Source organism: Gopherus flavomarginatus, chromosome 1 (assembly GCF_025201925.1).
Source record: "Gopherus flavomarginatus isolate rGopFla2 chromosome 1, rGopFla2.mat.asm, whole genome shotgun sequence".
In the NCBI taxonomy this organism is placed as follows: Eukaryota; Metazoa; Chordata; order Testudines; family Testudinidae; genus Gopherus; species Gopherus flavomarginatus.
This window is the reverse complement of record NC_066617.1, coordinates 243,476,874-243,499,722: the sequence shown is the minus strand read 5'-3', so window position 1 is coordinate 243,499,722 and position 22,849 is coordinate 243,476,874. Positions and strand designations below refer to the sequence as shown.

Genomic DNA, 22,849 nt, shown 5'->3' with positions numbered 1-22,849 from the left:
TATTATTTTAAAGCATCTTAAAATAACTTTAAAATGTGATATGGGGAAAGAATTCCCCTTGAAGATAAATATTTTGCAGTCTCCTGGTCACCCTGGGGCAAACTCCTCTGGCTTCAATGGAATTACAATGGGGATTCATATGGTCCCTTCTGTTCTGTGTAAATTCAGGAAGTACTTCTGCCAACAATGATATTCTATGGGAACAATATTGCAATATAAAATGCTGGCTAGCTAACACCCTCCACTGCATTCTGTGCCTGATCTGTGAATAAAGGGAGGAATTTAGTTCCCAACGTGTCCGTCTGGCACATTTCACAAGCACTACATTCCCTTCCAAAAAAAATCAGCCAGTGACATAGGGAAAATGCTACAGTGACTGGATGATAAATTGCCTGCTGCTAATCATTACAAATAATAAATGCAAACACCCAGGGCTAGATCACACCTCTCACAGCCCAGAGGGAAAATATGATCCTCTTTGGGACCACAGACATTTCTCCTCTCTGCCAGTTTTCTTTTCCCATCCCCCTTTCTCTCAGGAGACTTTTGTGACTCGTCTTTCTTTTTTCTGTAGTTCTTTTCCTGCAGCAACTCTCAATCCCACAGTGTGACCTTCACTCCCTCCCCCTTCTAACATCCCATCCACTAAAAAATTAGCAATGAAATATTGCTGACATTTGAAGTATCATCATTTTGCTTTTGAGATCTGATTCATGAGGTGGGAGTAGGGTAGAGTACACACCACTAAAAGAGTCAGGGTTCAGGCCGTCTGGAGACAATACTCCATTCACATTGAAAAGGTTTTCTTTGTAACCATGAGGGATAAAAACTTTCTTAAAACAAAACGGACAAAATACCCATCCCTTTGAGATTCTGCTGAGTGGATGTATCAGGCAGGCAACATAAATACACTAAGCATTTACCAGCCTCTTGTTAACCAAAGATCACTTACCCTGAAGTTGACTGTTCCACTAAATATTCAGTCATTGGGTGAGAGACAGAGAGAATGACTCTATAGTTCAGTGGTTAGTCCACCCATATAGGAGGTGGGAAACCCTTGGGTCTAGTACCCCCGCTTTAATCAATCACCTATCATTATTATCCACAGTGGAACAGCTTCAACAGGGGAGATTGAGGACATCCCACATCTGAATATCCCACAGCCCAATGTTTAAAGCACCATTGAGAGGTGGAAGACCCCCGTTCAAATTCTTTCTCTCCTTCAGGCAGAGAGGGGAGAATTGAACCAGGCCTTCCACATCCCAGGCAAGTGTTCTAACCATAGGGCTAAAGTTAGAAGATGGGCACCACTGGGTGGCACCACCACTCATCACAGCACCTACCTTCCCTGGGTATGTGGATTACTCTGGGGCTTGGGTGGGCAATAGTCCCCTGGATACCTAGAGAGATGCAGCAGTGGACATGCTTAGATGCAGAAACATAGGCGAGGGGAACTTTTACCCTGAAAATTTAGACACTCAGAGGGTTTGGGCACCTACAGGGTTCAGGAGAAGTTTTGTGGATTGCTGTGGAGCCTAAAACTGGGACTTCGGTGCCTCAGTCTGGGGTTTGTGGCTCAGGGCCCTTGACTCTATCACTATAAGGCATATCGTTTAATCCTTTAAGTATTCTTGTGGCTCTTCTCTGAACCCTCTCCAAGTTTTCAACAATTTTTCAAAGCCTTCTAACCCACCCTCCTATCTTAAAGCCCTTTTCTCTAAACGTGTCTGGTTTCCACTGAAACATCTTGATAAAGGGTGTTGTACTATACTGTAGTTCCAGTGATGGATACACTATGATTATCATGAAGGCCAAAAGAATGAATTATAATGATCTGTCACTTATTATAAAGTGTTGACAGGATTTAAGAAGTTTAAGGAAAGAAACTCTAAATTTTCAGAAGTGATAAAAAGTGGATTAAGTTATATTTGCAAGATTTGCAGAGCTGGTTCTCAGACAAAACAGTCCCACAAGGGACAGTCTCCTCTTGTTACATAAAAAGGGAAAAACACAATTCTGCACAAGGTTAACAATTTTTTTAATCACAGACCAAAACATCATGATTACAAAACTGATGGTTAAATTTAAAACCACCCTATACACATTTCTGTGGAAATATTTCCCCTTGACTCCCTAGCAGACTATGGGTTCAAGTGAAAAGCAGCACTGTTCACATTTGCCTTTGGAACTGAACAGTGAATTTCAGGATGATGGTTCATGCTGCATGGAGTCAGGTAAGGATGCTTGTTGGACACATTTCATTCACCCAGTTGGAAGTGGCTACTTTTAGAGATCTCTGCTACCTACATCAGAAATCCTAGTCATCTTGCAGCTTTCAGTCCAGAGCCTTCGCTGCAGCTCTTCATCATACGATACATCCGTAGATTTTGTCCTTTGCTCATTGTAAAGATAGATGCCACCAACTCCTTCCAGCTCTGGTGAGACAGCTGCATAGATGGATGTAGAGGCTCCTTCCTCTGGAGTCTGCAGCCAGTAGAAAGCAAAGCTAAATGAGACATGTGCATATACAATAAAGAACTTGGTTCATCACTATACACTACCAATATCAAAGAGCTTCCCTTGTCCTGTAGCAAGCTTTGTGGTTTTATTCACACTCTGATGAGGAAGGGGAGGAAAAAGGCTATGTATCCAGCCAGCCCAGTACAGCATTTTACTAACGATCTATTTAGAGACAGCATCAAGCCACAAAACTCTCACATGCACACGGAAAACTATGAGATATTTAGAGCCAGGATTTTGGTCCAGGCCCATCCTTTCCAGCAATAAACCAATACGAAGTTTGTTTTTTAGGGAGGTAGTTAATTCATTTCTAAGAGCAAACAAAAATATTAAAATCGCTTGTGTAATTATTCATTTTATAAGGACAGGTTCTTTAATCTGCTCTAAGCAGATGAAAGTGTAGGCTGTGTGGATAAAGCACACTTTTTAATCATGTGGCATGAGCAAAAGACCAGGACATCTACAACAGCAAATTAAAATTCTGGTGTTTAATCCAACCAGGAAAGGTAAACCAGATTATTATATTTTGCATAGAACATAATGCTGTCAGAAAATAAAATGGTAGAAGTTTTGTAACATTTAGCATGAAATAAATGTTTAAATCAAATTAATACCTTATTTCATGAAACACCTTTTGTCCTGAGGGAACCCAAAACACTCTCCAGACTGCATACAGAGGGATCACACACATTCACCATTGAAATGATGCCAGCTTCTGTTGTTTTTAAACTTGCACTGAAGTACAGATTTATTTTGAATGTTTGCATTTATTAGTGATACAGATTATGATCAAGGCCTCATACATAATCATTTTAATCTTCACAATTTTGCTTCTGTAAGTAATTAACAGTACAGTGGTCATTTCACAGTATTGCTAAAGCTGATTGGATAGCATTTCTCAAAAACTTTTTTGACAAATGTGATAGTATTTTTAGGGCTGTCAAGCGATTAAAAAAATTAATTGTGATTAATCGCACTGTTAAACAACAGTAGAATACCATTTATTTCAAATATTTTTGGATGTTTACTACATTTTAAAATACATTAATTTCAATTACAACACAGAATAAAGTGTACAGTGCTCACTTTATATTTATTTTTATTACAAATACTTGCACTGTAAAAACAAAACAAAAATATTTTTCAATTCACCTCATACAAGTACTGTAGTGCACTCTCTATCATGAAAGTTGAACTTACAAATGTAGAATTATGTACAAAAAAACTGCATTCAAAAATAAAACAATGTAAAACTTTAGAGCCTAAAAGTCCACTCAGTCCTATTTCTTGGTCAGCCAATCACTCAGAAAAACAACGTTGGTTACAATTTGCAGGAGATAATGCTGCCAGTTTCTTATTTACAATGTCAACTGAAAGTGAGAACAGCCGTTCACATGGCACTGTTGTAGTTGGCATTGCAAGATATTGACGTGCCAGATGCACTAAACATTCATATGTCCCTTCATGCTTCAACCACCATTCCAGAGAACATGCTTCCATGCTGATGATGGGTTCTGCCTGATAGTGATCCAAAGCAGTGGGGACTGACTCATGTTCATTTCCTTCATCTGAGTCAGATGCCACCAGCAGAAGGCTGATTTTCTTTTTTGGTGCTTTAGGTTCTGTAGTTTCCACATCAAAGTGCTGCTCTTTTATGACTTCTAAAAGCATGCTCCACACCTTGTCCCTCTCAGATTTTGGACGGCATTTCAGATTCTTAAACCTTGGGTAGAGTGCTGTAGCTATTTTTAGAAATCTCACATCGGTACCTTCTTGTGTTTTGTCAAATCTGCTGTCAAAGTGTTCTTAAAACGAACAGGTGCTGGGTCATCATCCAAGACTGCTATAACATGAAATATATGGCAGAATGTGGGTAAAACAGAACAAGAGATGTACAATTCTCGCCCCAGGAGTTCAGTCACAAATTTAATTGACGCATTATTTTTTTAACAAGCATCATCAGCATGGAAGCATGTCCTCTGGAATGGTGGCCGAAGCATGAAGGGGTATAAGAATGTTTAGCACATCTGGCATATAAATATCTTGCAAAGTTAGCTACAAAAGTGCCATGTGAATGCCTGTTCTCACTTTCAGGTGACATTGTGAATAAGAAGCAGGCAGCAGTATCTCCTGTCAATGTAAACAAACTTGTTTGTCTTAGTGATTGGCAGAATAAAAAGTAGGACTGAGTGGACTTGTAGGCTCTAAAGTTTTACACTGCTTTGTTTTTGAGTGCAGTTATGTAACCGAAAAAAAATCTGCTTTGTAAGTTACACTTTCATGATAAAGAGATTGCATTTCAGTACTTGTATGAGGTGAATTGAAAAATACTATTTATTTTATCATTTTTACAGTACATATATTTGTAATAAAAATAATAATATAATGTGAGCACTTTGCACTCTGTATTCTGTGTTGCAATTGAAATCGATATTAAAAATGTACAAAAAACATCCAAAAATATTTCAATTGGTATTTTATTGTTATAATTGCAATTAATCACTATTCATTTTTTTAGTTAATCACATGAATTAACTGCGATTAATTGACAGCCCTAATATTTTTAAGATCTTATTCAATGAGTATTTTAAACATAAATCAAAATGCTATAGAGCAGGGTGGTTGATTCGTACAAATATATTCACACCTAATTTATTTGAATTTTTTTGTGATTTTTGTTAATAAATAGACACTTTTAAAACAATATTCATTCAACGGCATTCCCACTGTAGCACAAATTCTGCAGTAATGTTACCTGCTTGCAGTGGCAATCTCATAAAGGTTTTAATAGCAACCATTATACTTTTTGATTCATTGGGCATAAATTAGGTGCTGAGGCCCCACTCCCCCAATATATGTGTCAGAGCCATGCTGAATAATGTAGCAAATTGAGATCTACGTGACAGTGTTAGGTGAGCTTGGCAGCTGGCTGGCTATAATACCTGCACAGGTCTCTAATGCAGAGCTGGCAGTAGCAGAAGGGCAGCTGTGGACAAAGCACTATCCTGGGAAGGAGGTGGGAGAAGCCTTAACAGCAGATGGCTGCCATTAGGACTGAAGCTAAGTTTTGCAGAACAAACTGTGTGGCTTAGGAGCTGTCCAGGACCTCTAACCGTGTTCCAGGCACATTCCTCATAATGTGAATAATTGTGAACAGTATACTTTAATTGGAACAAAGCTCAGCAACACAATCATTCACCTACTTGAAGAAGAAATTTAAGCTAATGTTAGAATCTTACATTGTTGAGGATTCTACATATGTGTTACTGTGAACATAAGGCCCAATTTCTCCACTTCAGGCCTGATTCAAAACACACTCAAGTCAACAAGAAAACTCCCATTGACTTCCATGGACTTTGGATCAGGCCATTAGTATACAACATTGCACTGATCACAATTAAAATGTCGACAGTTATTATCAATTATCCCACAAAGACTTGTTATTTAAGGCATCACAGCTATTTCCTAGTCCAAAGATAGCATAGTAAAATATTATGGTAATCATATAACAGACTATTCATAGGTTAAGATATTACTCTACATAAGTAAAAAAAAATCCAGCCCAGGCAAGTAATGGTAAATGTTGATGTTTCAATGAAAACCACTTTGCACTGGGAAGGCATTGGCAACAGTAAAATCAAATAAGGCCCTGATACTGCAAAGATTAATGTGCATGCTGAACTTTACGTACTGTGAGTATTTCCACTGGCTTCAAAGACACTACTGACACTGCTTTAAGTTAAGCATGTACATAATTCTTTGCCAAATAAGGGCTTAACTCTTAGCCAGAACTGCCTCCTAAAAGAGGCTTGTGTCTCAAATAAATTTTCTAATCTTGAATAACTAACAAATCATCGTCACTAATAGCAACAAATTAAATTTCTGAATAGCAGAAGGATAGTAATTAGTTGTAATCATTAATATTTCATTAATATGTTACATCTGTCAGAAGGAAAGCATTGAGTCTTAAGGTATTGTCTGTATTTTAATTATAAAGCTAGTGATACAGTTTGCCTATTACTCATGTGATGGGTCATTGGACATTGTGTTACTGAGTTCAACAAGTGTAAAGGAAAAATGTTAGTGACTCACAAATTCCAGTGATGATAATTCATGACTAAAATAATATGATTTTTTAAAAATAACAAAAAATAATCCTGAAAGCTGCTCGTGATGGAGCTACATGTGCGGGTACCCTTGCACTTGTGTAGAGTTCAATCAACTTCAACAGGCTCTGAACAGACTCAGAGGTCTGCCTGCACGAATCTTTAAAATATTTTAGCCGATGGTGGTCAACCTTAGACTCTTCACCAGGACTTGTTCTGCAGGACCTGCTCTGCAGCTTTCCTAGTGTAGCTACAATGCTCTTTATGCACCTCAAACCCTGGACAGTTTCAGTCCAAAAAGTGAGCATTTCAGAAAATTATGAGTGATTGAAAACACTCATTTGAAAATTTGAATGGAAACTATTGTGTAGCCATAATTACATGTACAGTGGTCACTAAGTAAATAGCTGGGCTCATAACAATGACAACATCTAATGTTAATACAAAATGTCAGATACACAAATAGACAGGACAAGAATCTGTGATACAGCTTTCAAGACCAGAGACTTCATCCTTGACTTAAAAAGCCTTATTCTACTCTTCTCCTTCATGCATTCCTCTTCTCCCTCCTTCCATTTTCTCTCCTCTAATCCACTACTCCTCTGTTTCTACCCTTCTCTTTGTTCTACCTCAATCAGAGACCAAGAAAGATCTGGAGATGTTTCATACACTGTACTATACTGTTCTACATAAAGACTTAGCCAGCACCAGCAAATTAATTTCAGACCACTTGAACTGCTAACCTCGAGCAAAAAGTGAAGACTTTAATAGGTTCATTCAATATTAAAATGGTTTATGTTTCACTTTTTAAAAAGAGAGACAATTAAAACAGAGGAGACAGAGCTGAAAAGTGCTGCCCTTTCCAGGACAATGCTGTGGCAGAGGACAATTTATTCTGGAATTAGAGATATTAATATTAATATATAGTAAAAGATGCAGTACTGGGTTGAACTAGTTGTGAATCTGGTTTCAAAGAAAAAAATTGAAGTGTGGAAGGCACAGCAAGAGAAACACATGTTTTAACTTGGATAATTGATACCTACTGCCGGCTTTTTCCTGGAAATTCTAGTACTAGAAAATTGAGAAAGCTTCTGAAGCCTTCTGATATCTATTCTGTCAGACTCTAGGTTTGTCACTTAAAACAGAAACAAAGCTGAACTATTAAATGAGCAAACATTTACTTAGGAGGAGTATGGCCACAGTTCTGAAACCTACTAAAATCAGTAGGAGCTATATAGGTGCTCAGAAGCTCTGAAAAATCAAGCCGTTTTCATTTAACAGCCTAACTATGGATTGAGAAGGCTAACCTTACACAGTCATGTTTGAAACTTCTGGCCTTAGAGACAGGTTTTCAGAAGTATTTAGGGACTGAAAAATGTCAAAAGGTACTTAGTGGGAGTTTTGAAAGTGCCTAGGTACCTAACTCCCATTGAGTTAAGTGAATTATTAAAAGGATGTATGATGCAATGGTGGCAAATATGTTTTCAGCACAGTGCAATGGTGAGTGTGACACCAAAGAACTTCATATATTTATTAGACTATACAGGGATAGCTCGTGGCATGCGCATTGGCCTGCTAAACTCAGGGTTGTGAGCTTAATCCTTGAGGGGGCCACTTAGGGATCTGGGGTAAAAATCAATACTTGGTCATGCTAGCGAAGGCAGGGGGCTGGACTCAATGACCTTTCAGGGTCCCTTCCAGTTCTAGGAGATAGGTATATCTCCAATTATATTATAACTTTTATCTGAGGCCAGCAACAATAACATGTTATGTGTCTCACACATATGATCTGATGCTGGATCTAGTCTTCTGCACAACAAATTTAGCCATCTGTCACCACAGGATTACAACTTGCTGAGGTATGAGCACTCATTTGATCAGACACATATTGAGTGGAAGCCTGGCAATGCTAACAATTTGTGCTACCAATGCGTATGTTTCATATGGTTGTGTGCAGTGCAAATAGAACTTAAAGATGCCCTAATCATGTAGTTGGGCCCTGAATGATCACAATGGTCCCTTCTGGCCTTGGAATCTATGAATGGCATCAAGCCAGCATAGCCAGTTCTAGTCCAAACCCTTCTAACCTCCCAACATAGGGATTATGTTGGGAGGAAGACTGAAGAATGCTGCACTCTAGAGATCCCTGCCAAAATAACAATCTCTGGAGTGTCATAAACTGAGATAAGGTAGAGCAGCCCTGAGGCTATTCTGAGTTACACTTGGAGCTAACATGGCTCCTCAGATGCCCCCAGGATAGCAGGCCTATGGGAAGCATAAAGTTATTACTGTTAACCGTATCCTATCCCATATCCCTCTTATGGGTCATTATGTTTTGATTTAAATTAGATTATAAATTCTTCAGGGAAGGAAAAGTGTATTCTCATGTATTAATACAACATCTAGTGCAAGGAGGCCTCAAACCTAATTGGAGTTTTGGGGTGTTAGAGAAACACAAATAATAAATAATACTAATAAGTCTCATGGTGAATGTGTCTATCTGGACTATGAGACTCCCTTCATAGTGATACCATTAGAAGGTATATGAATTGTTTCTTCTTGCCCTGTTTCTATAAGTTTGCTCCTTCTACAACACTACATAGACTGAGCCATAATGGTTGATGTTTGCAACCATGTCTGTTCTAGGTGCTAGTCAAACAGGAGCCTAAATCCCTCTCTGTGACAGACTGTATTGTCCCAACTCCATGGGCCTGTCTGGCAACATCCCAGGCTATGTGTAACTCATTGGACTGCAGCATTACAGTTAAAATTATACATCTGTTCATTAGAAATGTTTCTCATGGGGACACAAGGCTATCCAGTGAGAAGTCCTGGTGAAGATGATTCCCAACATAACAACGTTAACCATTAAGCCAAAGGGTCTATTGCTAAGAAAAGGCCTATTGTTAAGTGAACCAAACCCCTTTGAAGTTTTGAGAATAATTTTCAATAATAATATCAAGTGGTGTAACCTTTATGAAGAGGGAAATTTCGTTTAATAAGAATGGAAAGTTTATTTTCTTAATGTTTAATATAATATTCCTTTTTTAACCACAATACATACTAACCACATGAGGATGGAAGTCTGGATATTGCACTATGTGCTTAGAAATTTGCAACCATGTTCCAGACAAAAAGGGGATATGTGTAACTGTCATGTGTAAAAAAGGAAGCTGTGGCTTGTTAACAACCTATCTATAAAAGATTGCAAGTTTGAGTTAATGGCTGGCTCAGACAGGACTGGGATCAGACTGGCATCGGCTGCAAGCTTTGGATTGGGTATTGTATATCTATTCTTATTATGTGCTACTCTTAAATAATAACGGCAACTTTATTAATAAGACAATCAAGCCTGACTACTCCTGTCTCCCTATTTCATTGTTACCATCTCAGACCGAGCCACTAACAATCAAAATGTAATCAATATATATGTAAAGGTAACACAAATTCCTCCAGATTATAATAGTGCCTAGAGGCCCCAGCCCCAAGAACTGCATTGTCCTACTGGACAAAGGTGTAGTTAGAGCCAGTCCTTTCCCAGAAGAACTTACAATCTAAGTATACAAGGGTGGGAGGGGAGATGCAAGCACCTAATTATAAGAGAAAAAGTACAGATCTTTGTTAACCCTCTCCTCACTCCTAAATATAGACTGATCTATCATTAACTAAGAATACTTAATCATAGTTTAGTATTCACACTAGAGACTTTTATGTTATGTTATGTTAAAGAGCAATACTGTTATTCCTATTAATCATGCTATGCCTTAATTCTACAGAGAGTTTTCAGCTATCATTGTTATTATCTGAGTCATATAACTGACAACATAGGACAGCTCCTCCCTCAGTAAACACAACAAAGCTACTTGGAGAGAGATCCTCTTTGATTTCTAATGCTAGAACATCTGCTTCATCTTATGACTTACATCCCCTTCCCTTTGTTGGGAAAGCAATTTAAATATGAAGCAAAGAGTGAATGGATCAAAATTAAAAGAGGAATCAAAACAACCAACTCTTCCTGAAAGCTTTTCATTTATAATTCTGCCATGCATTGTCTCATGCCAATTTACAGTTTATCCCCATTTCAGTGAATTCTTTCAAAGAATGCCAGGCTCTAGGCAACCATAATGATACACCACAGCAAATCAGTAGTCTTTAACTTACATTGATTGCTATACTATTACCAAGCCAAGATGTTATGAGGACAAGCAACGTCCTAACTAATAGAGATGTTTCCCAGTGGATTTGGAATTTATTTTCTTCTTATTAAATGCACACCTGTCATAAACAGATAGCTAAGGGTTAATGTCTCTTTCACCTATAAAGGGTTAACAAACAGTGACCTGCAAACACCTGACAAGAGAACCAATCAGGAGACAAGATACTTTCAAATCTCGTGGAGGGAAGCCTTTGTTTGTGGGTTTTGGTTTTGGCTTTGTTCTCTCTGGGTCCTGGATGGGGCTAGAGGTGCAGTCAGGTTTCTGCCAATCTCCCTGCTACAGTCTCTTATCTATTCAGAATTGTAAGTAAGAAAAGGCGGTCATAGTCTTTTAATTTGTTTTTTTTTCTATTTGCATATGTGTACTTCCTGGAAGTAGCTTAAATTGTGTTTCTGCTGGAGAAAGTTACTTTCTATTGTTTATAAGTTGAAAGACCCTGTAACTTTTTATCATCTAAAGTGCAGAGATAAACCTTCTACTTTTTTCTTTCCTTTTTTATTAAAAGTTTTGCTTTTAAGACCTATTTGATTGTTTTTTCCCAGTTGAGGCTCTAGGAAATTGAGTCTGTATATACCAGGGAATTGGTGGGGAGGAGGGAAAGGTAAATTTCCTCTTTGTGTTAGATTCAGGCAGCTTGAATCTGTATTGCCTCTGGGTGAGGGGGAAAGAGAAACTTGATCTCTCTGTGTTGTGTTTCAAGGAATTGATTCACGGTATCTCCTAGTGTACCCAGGCAGGAAAGATCTGGGAGGAGGTAAAGAGGTGGAAGGGAATGGTTTATTTCCCTTTGTTGTGAGACTCAAGGAATCTGGGTCTTGGGGTCCCCTGGGAAGGTTTTGGGGGGACCAGAGGGTATCAGGCCCTAAATATTCCTGATTGGTGGCAGCGCTACAGAATCTAAGCTGGTAATTAAGCTTAGAAGACTTTATGCTAGTACCCATATCCTGGACGCTAAGGTCCAGATTTGGGAATTATACTATGACATGTTGGCAGCGTGTGGGAAAGATAAGAATCCAAAAGCCAGTAAGATTATTAATTTGCTTCTCTGCTAGCTGGTTATAAGCAGAGGGAAGGGGCTTATCTTTTTAAACTGCAACCAGAGAATTTTTTTTCCTTGCTTTGGTCTGGCTGTGCATAGATATGGCCTCAGGCAAGGGCCATTAAGTTTAACAGGGGTCTTTTGTTAGACAATAGAACTCCAGCTGTGAGTCAACTACACTAGCAGAACACACATTCAAATGAAAGGTTTCTTTTTGTTCTAGTTTTATTCGGGAAGGCTTGTTAGAAAGATTCTGTTGCTTAGCAACAGAGCAGGCAGCAGAGGAACAGTAATTCAGACTGTAAACCAGCAGGGGAAAGCAGGAACCATGACTGCCAAGGATGCCCTGAAACAGGAGCCAGTGAGACTGGAGGCAGAGGAACAAATCAAAGATGCAGAGCACAAGCGAGATATGGAAAAAAAAAACCAAGAACCAGAAATAAAACAAAAAGAGATGGAGCTAACAGAAAGAGAAAGAGAGGCAGCCTACAAAAGAGAGCAAGGAGCCAAAGATGCAGACCACCAAAGACAGCTGGAACTCCAGAGGGAGACCTACCAGCAGGCCCTGGAATTAGAAAAGGCTAAGCAACAGAACCCAGCCAATCCTAACAACCCTTCGCCAATAATTATTCCACAGCACAAGAAATTTCCCACCTACAAGGCAGGTGATGACACCGAGGCCTTCTTAGAAAATTTTGAAAGAGCCTGCCTTGGGTACAGCATCTCTGAAGACCAGTACATGGTAGAATTGAGGCCACTGCTCAGCGGACCCTTAGCAGAGGTGGCGGCTGAAATGCCTAAGGAGAAAATGAATGATTATAAACTTTTTCAAACCAAGGCCAGATACAGAATGGGGATAACACCTGAACATGGCCGTTGGTGGTTCAGAGCCCTAAAATGGAAACCAGATGTGTCATTCCCCCGACACGCCTACCACATTGCAAAGAATTATGAAGCCTGGATATCAGGAACAAAGGTTAACAATCTAGACGAGCTGCACCTCCTGATACAAATGGAGCAGTTCTTAGATGGTGTTCCTGAGGAAATAGAAAGGTACATCCTAGATGGGAAGCCCAAAACGGTAACTGAGGCAGGGGAGATTGGAGCCAAATGGATGGAAGTGGCAGAAAAGAAAAAAACTATTGTCAAGGGGAGCGAATACCCCAGGGGGCACACCGACAATAAACCCTATAACCGAGGGCAGCACAAGACCCCACTGACAACCCAAGGAAAGCCACAGATGCCCTATTCTTCCACCTCACCAGTCTTCAGTAACCCACCTCGACCCAGTGACCAGTCAGCTGGAAGATGCTTTAAGTGTAATGAACCGAGACATATAAAGGCCAACTGCCCAAAGAACCCCACCCGAGTGCAGTTCATTACACCACCATCACACCAAAGATCCCCAGGCCCAGATGCCTCTCAAATACCCTTGGAGTGAAGGGAAACTTTGAGAGTGGGCGGAAAGAAGGTTACTGCGTGGAGAGACACGGGGGCACAAGTGTCAGCTATCCACCAATCCTTTGTCGACCCCAAATTAATCAACCCAAAGGCCCAAGTGACAATTTACTCCTTCATGTCACAAGCTGTAGACTTGCCTACAGCTGAACTGCCTGTCCAGTACAAAGGCTGGTCAGGAATGTGGACTTTTGCAGTCTATGACAATTATTCCATCCCCATGCTACTGGGCGAAGATATGACCAACCAGGTGAAGCAGGCCAAGAGAGTGGGAATGGTTACACGTAGCCAAACCAGGCAAGCTTCCAGACCCATTCCTGTTCCTGAGCCATCCACAGAGGCCCCGTCTGTGTTACAAGAGACCCAGACAGAGGTAGTGGACCCGGATCCCATGCCAACAACGGAAACAGCCACAGTGCTTTCAGTCTCAGACCAGGAACTGGAAAAGCAGCCAGCACCAGAACCAGTACCAGCACTGACGACAGTGCTTGCAAATCCATCTTCAACCCCAATGCCAGAGGGCGCCAGCGAGCCTAAACCGGCAGAAGCAGCAGACCACCACACCCAAGAGGCTCAGCCAGAGCCTGAAATACCCCCTGGTACAGCAGCGGAGAGCGGTTCACCAGCTACGGAAACAACCCCATCACCTACATCGCTTCCAGAGGGATCAAGTCCAAGTCCACAGTCTAAGGAAGAACTGGTGTCTCCAGGTCAAGGGAACAGTTCCAGACTGAGCAGAAAGCAGATGACAGCCTTCAGAAAGCTTGGGCGGCGGCATGGAGCATCCCACCGCCTCTCAGCTCTTCTCACCGATCCCGGTTTGTTGTGGAACAAGGACTTTTATACAAAGGAAACTCCTTCTGGTGGACACCGAAAGACTGGCATCCGCAAAAACAGTTGGTGGTTCCAACTAAGTACCAGGAAAAGCTCTTAAGCTTAGCCCATGATCATCCCAGTGGCCATGCTGGGGTGAACAGAACCAAGGATCGGTTGGGGAAGTCCTTCCACTGGGAGGGGATGGGCAAGGACGTTGCCAAGTATGTCCGGGCTTGTGAGGTGTGCCAAAGAGTGGGAAAACCCCAAGACCAGGTCAAGGCCCCTCTCCAGCCACTCCCCATAATTGAGGTCCCATTTCAGCGAGTAGCTGTGGATATTCTGGGTCCTTTCCCAAAAAAGACACCCAGAGGAAAGCAGTACGTAGTGACTTTCGTGGACTTTGCTACCCGATGGCCGGAAGCAGTAGCTCTAGGCAACACCAGAGCTAAAGCTGTGTGCCTGGCCCTAACAGACATTTTTGCCAGGGTAGGTTGGCCCTCCGACATCCTTACAGATTTAGGATCTAATTTCCTGGCAGGGACCATGAAAGAACTGTGGGAAACTCATGGGGTGAACCACTTGGTTGCCACCCCGTACCGCCATCAAACCAATGGCCTGGTGGAAAGGTTTAATGGAACTTTGAGGGCCATGATACGTAAATTTGTCAATGAACACTCCAATGACTGGGACCTAGTGTTGCAGCAGTTACTTTTTGCCTACAGGGCTGTACCACATCCCAGTTTAGGGTTTTCACCGTTTGAACTTGTGTATGGTCATGAGGTTAAGGGGCCATTACTGTTGGTAAAGCAGCAATGGGAGGGGTTTACGCCTTCTCCAGGGACTAACATTCTGGACTTTGTAAGCAACCTACAAAACACCCTCCGACATTCTTTAGCCCTTGCTAAAGAAAACCTAAAGGATGCTCAGGAAGAGCAAAAGGACTGGTATGACAGACATACCAGAGAGCGTTCCTTCAAGGTAGGAGACCAGGTTATGGTCCTGAAGGCACAACAGGCCCATAAGATGGAAGCATCCTGGGAAGGGCCATTCATGGGCCAAGAGCGCCTGGGAGCTGTTAACTACCTCATAGCCTTTCCCAATTCCTCCCTAAAGCCCCGAGTGTACCATGTTAATTCTCTCAAGCCCTTTTATTCCAGAGACTTACAGGTTTGTCAGTTTACAGTCCAGGGAGGAGATGACGCTGAGTGGCCTGACGATGTCTACTACGAAGGGAAAAAAGACGGTGGCGTGGAAGAGGTGAACCTCTCAACCACCCTGGAATGTCTGCAGCGGCAACAAATCAAGGAGCTGTGCACTAGCTTCGCCCCATTGTTCTCAGCCACCCCAGGACGGACTGAACGGGCATACCACTCCATTGACACAGGTAATGCTCACCCAATTAGAACACCACCCTACCGAGTGTCTCCTCATGCCCAAGCTGCTATAGAATGGGAGATCCAGAACATGCTACAGATGGGTATAATCCGCTCATCTACCAGTGCATGGGCATCTCCAGTGGTTCTGGTACCCAAACCAGATGGGGAAATACGCTTTTGCGTGGACTACCATAAGCTAAATGCGGTAACTCGTCCAGATAACTATCCAATGCCACGCACCGATGAGCTATTGGAAAAGTTGGGACGTGCCCAGTTCATCTCTACAATAGACTTAACCAAGGGGTACTGGCAAGTACCGCTAGATGAATCTGCCAAAGAGAGGTCAGCATTCATCACCCATGCAGGGGCGTATGTATTTAATGTGCTTCCTTTCGGGCTGCGAAATGCACCCGCCACCTTCCAGAGGTTGGTAGATGGTCTACTAGCAGGACTGGGCGAATATGCAGTTGCCTACCTCGATGATGTGGCCATTTTTTCTGACTCCTGGCCCGAACACCTAGAACACCTGGAAAAGGTCTTTGAGTGCATCAGGCAGGCAGGACTAATGGTTAAGGCCAAAAAGTGTCAAATAGGCCTACAGGCCAAGATGGATACTATCCAAAAGTGGCCTGTCCCAAAGTCAAATAAAGAGGTCCAATCCTTCTTAGGCTTGGCTTAAGCCTACAGGCGATTTGTACCACACTACAGCCAAATCGCTGCCCCACTTACCGACCTAACCAAAAAGACCCAGCTGAATGCAGTCAAGTGGACTAATGAGTGTCAGAAGGCCTTTACCCAGCTTAAGGCAACACTCATGTCTGACGCTGTGCTCAGGGCACCGGACTTTGACAAGCCATTCCTGGTAACCACAGATGCATCTGAGCTTGGTATAGGAGCAGTTCTCATGCAGGAAGGACCGGATCACAACTTCCATCCTGTCGTGTTTCTCAGCAAGAAACTGTCTGAGAGGGAAAGTCACTGGTCAGTCAGTGAAAAGGAATGCTATGCCATTGTGTACGCCCTGGAAAAGCTACGCTCATACGTTTGGGGACGGCGGTTCCAGCTACAGACCGACCATGCTGCGCTAAAGTGGCTTCATACTGCCAAGGGAAACAACAAAAAACTGCTTCGATGGAGTTTAGCTCTCCAAAATTTTGATTTTGAAATTCAACACATTTCAGGAGCTTCTAACAAAGTAGCTGATGCACTCTCTCATCAAAGTTTCCCAGAATCCACTGGTTGAAATTTGTCCTTAAAATGTAGAAAGTCTTGTAGTTTACATACTTAGTAGTATATGTAAAGATACATGTATTGTATTAATCTGTTTATTCTAAAGTTATAGGAAGAAATCACCGCCAGTGAGGTTCCCCACTGTCTGCAATTTTGGGGGCGTGTCATAAACAGATAGCTAAGGGTTAATGTCTCTTTCACCTATAAAGGGTTAACAAACAGTGACTTGCAAACACCTGACCAGAGGACCAATCAGGAGACAAGATACTTTCAAATCTCGTGGAGGGAAGCCTTTGTTTGTGGGTTTTGGTTTTGGCTTTGTTCTCTCTGGGTCCTGGATGGGGCTAGAGGTGCAACCAGGTTTCTGCCAATCTCCCTGCTACAGTCTCTTATCTATTCAGAATTGTAAGTAAGAAAATGCGGTCATAGTCTTTTAATTTGTTTTTTTTCTATTTGCATATGTGTACTTCCTGGAAGTAGCTTAAATTGTGTTTCTGCTGGAGAAAGTTTCTTTCTATTGTTTATAAGTTGAAAGACCCTGTAACTTTTTACCATCTAAAGTGCAGAGATAAACCTTCTACTTTTTTCTTTCCTTTTTTATTAAAAGTTTTGCTTTTAAGACCTATTTGATTGTTTTTTCCCAGTTGAGGCTCTAGGAAACTGAGTCTGTATATACCAGGGAATTGGTGGGGAGGAGGGAAAGGTAAATTTCCTCTTTGTGTTAGATTCAGGCAGCTTGAATCTGTATTGCCTCTGGGTGAGGGGGAGAGAGAAACTTGATCTCTCTGTGTTGTGTTTCAAGGAATTGATTCACGGTATCTCCTAGTGTACCCAGGCAAGAAAGATCTGGGAGGAGGTAAAGAGGTGGAAGGGAATGGTTTATTTCCCTTTGTTGTGAGACTCAAGGAATCTGGGTCTTGGGGTCCCCTAGGAAGGTTTTGGGGGGACCAGAGGGTATCAGGCCCTAAAAATTTCTGATTGGTGGCAGTGCTACAGAATCTAAGCTGGTAATTAAGCTTAGAGGACTTTATGCTAGTACCCATATCCTAGACGCTAAGGTCCAGATTTGGGAATTATACTATGACAACACCTATGTAATGTAGAATGACTTTTCACATCACACACAATGATGTAAAATATTTTTCACAAAACAAGCATTCTATATCTGATCTATCTTTAGTGAAGACACCACTACACCAATGGGAGAGCTTCACCCATAGGTGTAGTTAATCCACCTCCCCGAGAGGCAGTAGCTATGTTGATGGGAGAAGTTCTCCTGTTGACATAGCACTGTTTTCACAGGGGGGTTAGGTGTGTATAACTACATCGCTCAGGGGTGTATATTTTTCACACCCTGAGTGACATAGTTATACCAATATAGGTCTGTAATATAGACTTGGCCTAAGGCAAGTCAGTTCACCTTGCTATCTCAGTTTCCCCATCTATAAAATCAGACAACGATAGCTTCTCACATACTTTACAATTAGTTAATCTCTATAGGATGCTCACAACATACAAAGCACTCTAATGTTTTGATAGAACTAGTGTAGGAAATCTTTTGGTAAACCATCACAGGTTGATAAAGCATGAGACAAAAAACATGCAGAGTAATTTATTAACTACTGCAAAGATATAGAGAATATCAGGTATTTCAAGAGCACTACCATTTCCAAGTAAATACCTAGCAGTGTCAGTACTGGAACTGAGTAAGCCTTCTGTCCTAAATACCCAGAAAGTAAACAGATAAACTAACCTCTGAGGTGCCTGGTAAAGGACCTGATCCTGTAGCCCTAGTCCCACTGAAGTCAGTCAGTCAACTCACTTGGATAAGAAAGAACTGGGCTCAAAGTGTGTGTGGCTAGTGTTCACTCAGTAAGATAAGCAAGCTAGCCCCAGATGACTGCATGGTGCTGTAAGTACATCGAAGCATTCTGCACTCCTCTAATAGCATGAAAAAGGAAAAACACCAGGGAAGAGGAAATAAATCAGAAGGAAAAAAAAATTGTTTAAAAAATTTCGTGTGGACTCTCTAATGGATCCTCCTTCCATTCACTCCTCCTGAAGTATAGCAATTGGCATGCAACAACATTCTGCAAATGGATAAGCAGGGGACACATATAGCTGTACATCTGGTGCTCTAGACCAGTGAGATTTTATATCTGACTGCCAGCCAGCCACCTAGACAGCCAGCATTTTTCTTTTTGGATGGCTCTCCAATAGCTGTTACACGAGAGAGACAGAGAGACGGAGAGAGAGAGATTAGTCTATTGGTACTAATCTTTTCCCTTAGGCTCAGCAATTGAGTCTCAGCCATTCTTCTCATTCTCCTTTCGACCGACTCTAAAGAGGCAAGAATTGAGTCTGATAACTGTCTAGGGCAGGGATCGGCAACCTTTAGCACGTGGCTCGTCAGGAAAATCTGCTAGCGGGCTGGGGCGGTTTGATTACGTGCCGTATCCGCAGGTTTGGCCGATCGCAGCTCCGATTGGCTGCGCTTCACCGTTCCATGACAATGGGGGCTGCGGGAAGTGGCGCAGGCCAAGGGATGTGCTGGATTATTAAACCTTTGTTTGCTAGGGAAAATTTCCAATTGAATTCATGAATGAAAATCGTTGTGTGTTGTGATTCAGTAAATGTTTTTAACACATAACAATAAAGGCAGGGACTTGAACTGAGGTTTGAACTGTGATTCTGAATCAGCTGGCACTGTGCTTCAAATCCCTCCACTGTCTCCCCTGCGCTTACTGAACCATGCTTAAAATTCTGATCCTCACCTTGAAGTCTCTGCTCAAATCTGCATCCATTTATTATTTAGTATGTACTGTACAGCAGAACCCAGGGGCTTCAATCAGGGCTGCACTGTAATATCATGCAAACAGGTTCACATGCTAAACTTTCATCTCTTTCTCAGCTCACTCTTAATTATGACCCCCCCATCACCCTTTTGTTTCACCAGAGATGCCAGCCTCACCCCTCCCTTCATTTCCTTTTCATGTCTCCTTCCATGCTGCCACCTGACCCTCACCCATGCTTAGAATAACGTTCCTACCCCAGTGTGCCAAGCACCCACCCTCCCTTCCCTCATATCCTCTGGAAAGCCCACAAGGCCCACAAATGCTAATTCACTGCCATATAGCTCCATTGCCACCGATTGTAAAACAAACAACCCATTTAAGTTATCACTCTCTTCAGGACATTCTCATTTGATAAATACGCTCAGTTCACCTCTGATGGTGGAGTGGGATGGAACTTGAGGTCTCCTCAGTGCTTTAGGAGCCAGGGAGCTTCAATGCCATCCTAGCAACTCCCTTCCTCAGAACACCACTATCACTACTGCAACCCCTCCATCAGTTTGTGCAGGATATGTGGAAGGCTGCAGTAGATCAGCTGTTCTGGCAGACTCCATTCTCCCAGTCTCTGGAGCAGACACAAGTGGCAGCCAACATGCGTGGTGGTGGGGTGTAGTAGCAACGTTTTGGTGGGAAGGAATAAGTTCAACAGAAGGAGGAATAGACCTACATCAAGTGAATGCATGCCAGCACCTTGACCTAGCCAACCCTGCCACGTGTAAGGAAAGGTGTTCACAGCTGGCCCTGAAGGTGGGGAGAGTGCACTAGCTGTCATGCATACAGACTGGGGCAGAAAGTGCAGGTCGTCCTGTGAAAAGCACAAGCCAGCAAGAGTGGAGGTGAAAGTGACTCTAATATGTTGTGCCAGCAAGAGCGGAGATGAAAGTGTTTTGCCTTTTTGTATTCTTGGACTGCTGGGAGCCCCAAGGGCTGCTTTAACTTCTGGCCTGGCTACAACAACCCCAAATTACTGTCGAGTGCCCTAGCATAGACGGAGTGCTAAGTGCTTGAGCCACAAACATTCTTTCCTCAGGCATACTCCTGTGTGGGGGCTACATCGAGGGGTTGCAGAGGGTCTTTCTGCTGGCCTACACAGTTCTGGGGATTGCTGGTGAGGCAATTCAGCTGGTTTTTAGTCCCCAAGTGGCATAAAGAGGCCAAAATACAGCTCAGAATCTGGAGCCAGGCAGTTTTCTGATCAGCACATTTTCATAATAAAATATTTGCTTTTCGCCAATCTAAGACTACCCTTAATGATATGAATGAAAAATAATCGACCTTTTACTTTTAAGTCTGTACTCAGTAAAAGAGGATTACAATTGTTTGTGAACTTTGCAGAGACTGTAACAGACAGAAAAAAAGTTAATTTTTATTTGTGTAATCCCTAACAGCCTCTGACAGTCTGCAAGACAAACAGTTTTAATTATTTCCTCCTTGCTAGATCACTATTCTCATCATTTCATCAGAAAAAGTAATGTATTGTCTACTACACAGAAATCAGCACAACTGGGATTAAGAGGAGACTCATGTACTCTGAGTACCAGCAAATTATATCAGCATCAAACTGACAAATTCATCTTCTTGCAGCTCTGGCCTGAGATAACATGACATTTAAAAAACAAAGACTGTTCTAGTCATTCTGGGATTTGTGGCAATTTAAAAGGTTGACAATTTCTTTTCAATAGTAATTAAAAAGAAATCCAAAGAACCCTGTTGACTATTAATAAACACTGAACAGCTGTTACACGTTGCTGTGAAATAAGTTACTTATTTTTCTTAATATGAACCGCTGGTGCATGAAAATAACTTTAAAGCTAATCATTGATAATGACTATACTTAACGAGTAGGAGCTCCATTTTGAGAAAAAAATTGGCTCTAATTCATAAATAATTACTGAAGCCATGAAGCATGTGAATCTATACCCAGAAGAAATATGCACACTATTTAAGAGTTCTACAGTAATATTTGCTTTCCTTCTTAGACTGAGGTGCATTTTTTCTTTGCCGTGATACTGCGAATATATAACAACTCAACATTAGTTTGAAACATAAACGAACCTGTGTGATTTGCAGTTGATCACTCTCAGTGGCAGGATTGCTTAGAAATATCACTGTGATACTGCGAATTTGGCACGCTGTGTTCTATTGTTTATTCCGAGGGATGTTTAATAACCACAAAATGGTCAGGACTTCAATTTTTACGGGCCTGGCTCATCACTGCATTACTCAAGTTTTATGCTGGTGTTCCTCCTCCGAAGCCAATGGCGTTATTTCAGCATGAACCTGGAGTAACACAGTTTGGGGGAATTTCTATGGCCTGGGTTATATAGGAAGTCAGATGAGGTGATCACAGTGGACACATCTGACTTCAGAATCTATGACTTTATGACTCAGGTCCTACGTCTTTTCCGAAAGACAGCCCTCTCCAGCAAAGCAATATCCCAGATGCACTGGACCACTGCTTGGAATAGCTTGAATAGCACAAAACCGCTGGAGTGTCAGTGAATCTGGTCCAATGGCTCCTAAGAGTATCCTGGAACAGAGGTTTATCACTGCTTAGTAGGTTCATGACCACCACTTCTTAAAGCATAATACGCCTGATTCTCTAATATGACTTCCATCTTGGGTGGTCATTTACACCTATGTGAATCCAGTACAAAGCAGTCATAAAACTGAAAAAGCTTCTAAATTAGAATTCTCTGCTCACTCACATCAGTAGAATTTTTCACATACAGTTCCCAGTTATAACTGACTCCAGGTTCAAGGCAACGTGAGAATCAGGCCCTTCAGGTATTTTCTTGTACGTATTCCATCCAAGTACTCACTAGGACAATCAGGTCTTTATGTATATTATTTAGAACTGTGATAGATCCAGGTCAGTTGGGAACAGCAGAGTAGTCCTTTTGGTATCCAGGAAGTGGGTGGGCGAAGCCCGCCCACTGCTAAATACCTCCCCCCAGCCTAAGGGGAGGATCCACAGGTCTGTGATACCAAATAAGCACAGGGGACAACTAATGAAAAAAACAGGATCGGGAGTGAGGTCATAGGGCTAAATGAAGAGAACCGAATGGGGACACCGAGCAGAGAACCCCGGACAACGTCCACTGCTCCTCGAAGGCGTCAAGGGAGCCAACGGACGCCGCCCAGAGGAACTCTGCCCGGATGTGTGAACGGACAGAGGAATGGAAATAGGCCCCACAGTCGCAGGAAATCCCATCGGCCAAACTCCTCTCCCTGC

General features: G+C 41.9%; 1 protein-coding gene across 2 annotated transcripts in view; it reads right to left on the bottom strand.

Annotated features, from left to right (window-relative positions):
• Positions 1-2,021: 2,021 nt before the first annotated feature.
• Positions 2,022-22,849, bottom strand: part of ZBED1 (zinc finger BED-type containing 1) — a 254,154-nt gene continuing 233,326 nt past the window's right edge. For both annotated transcript variants that reach the window (XM_050933119.1, XM_050933128.1), the window contains one exon: positions 2,022-2,484. In XM_050933119.1, the coding sequence (XP_050789076.1) occupies positions 2,287-2,484 (198 nt within the window). In that variant the 3' untranslated portion in view covers positions 2,022-2,286. The remainder of the gene's footprint in view (positions 2,485-22,849) is intronic.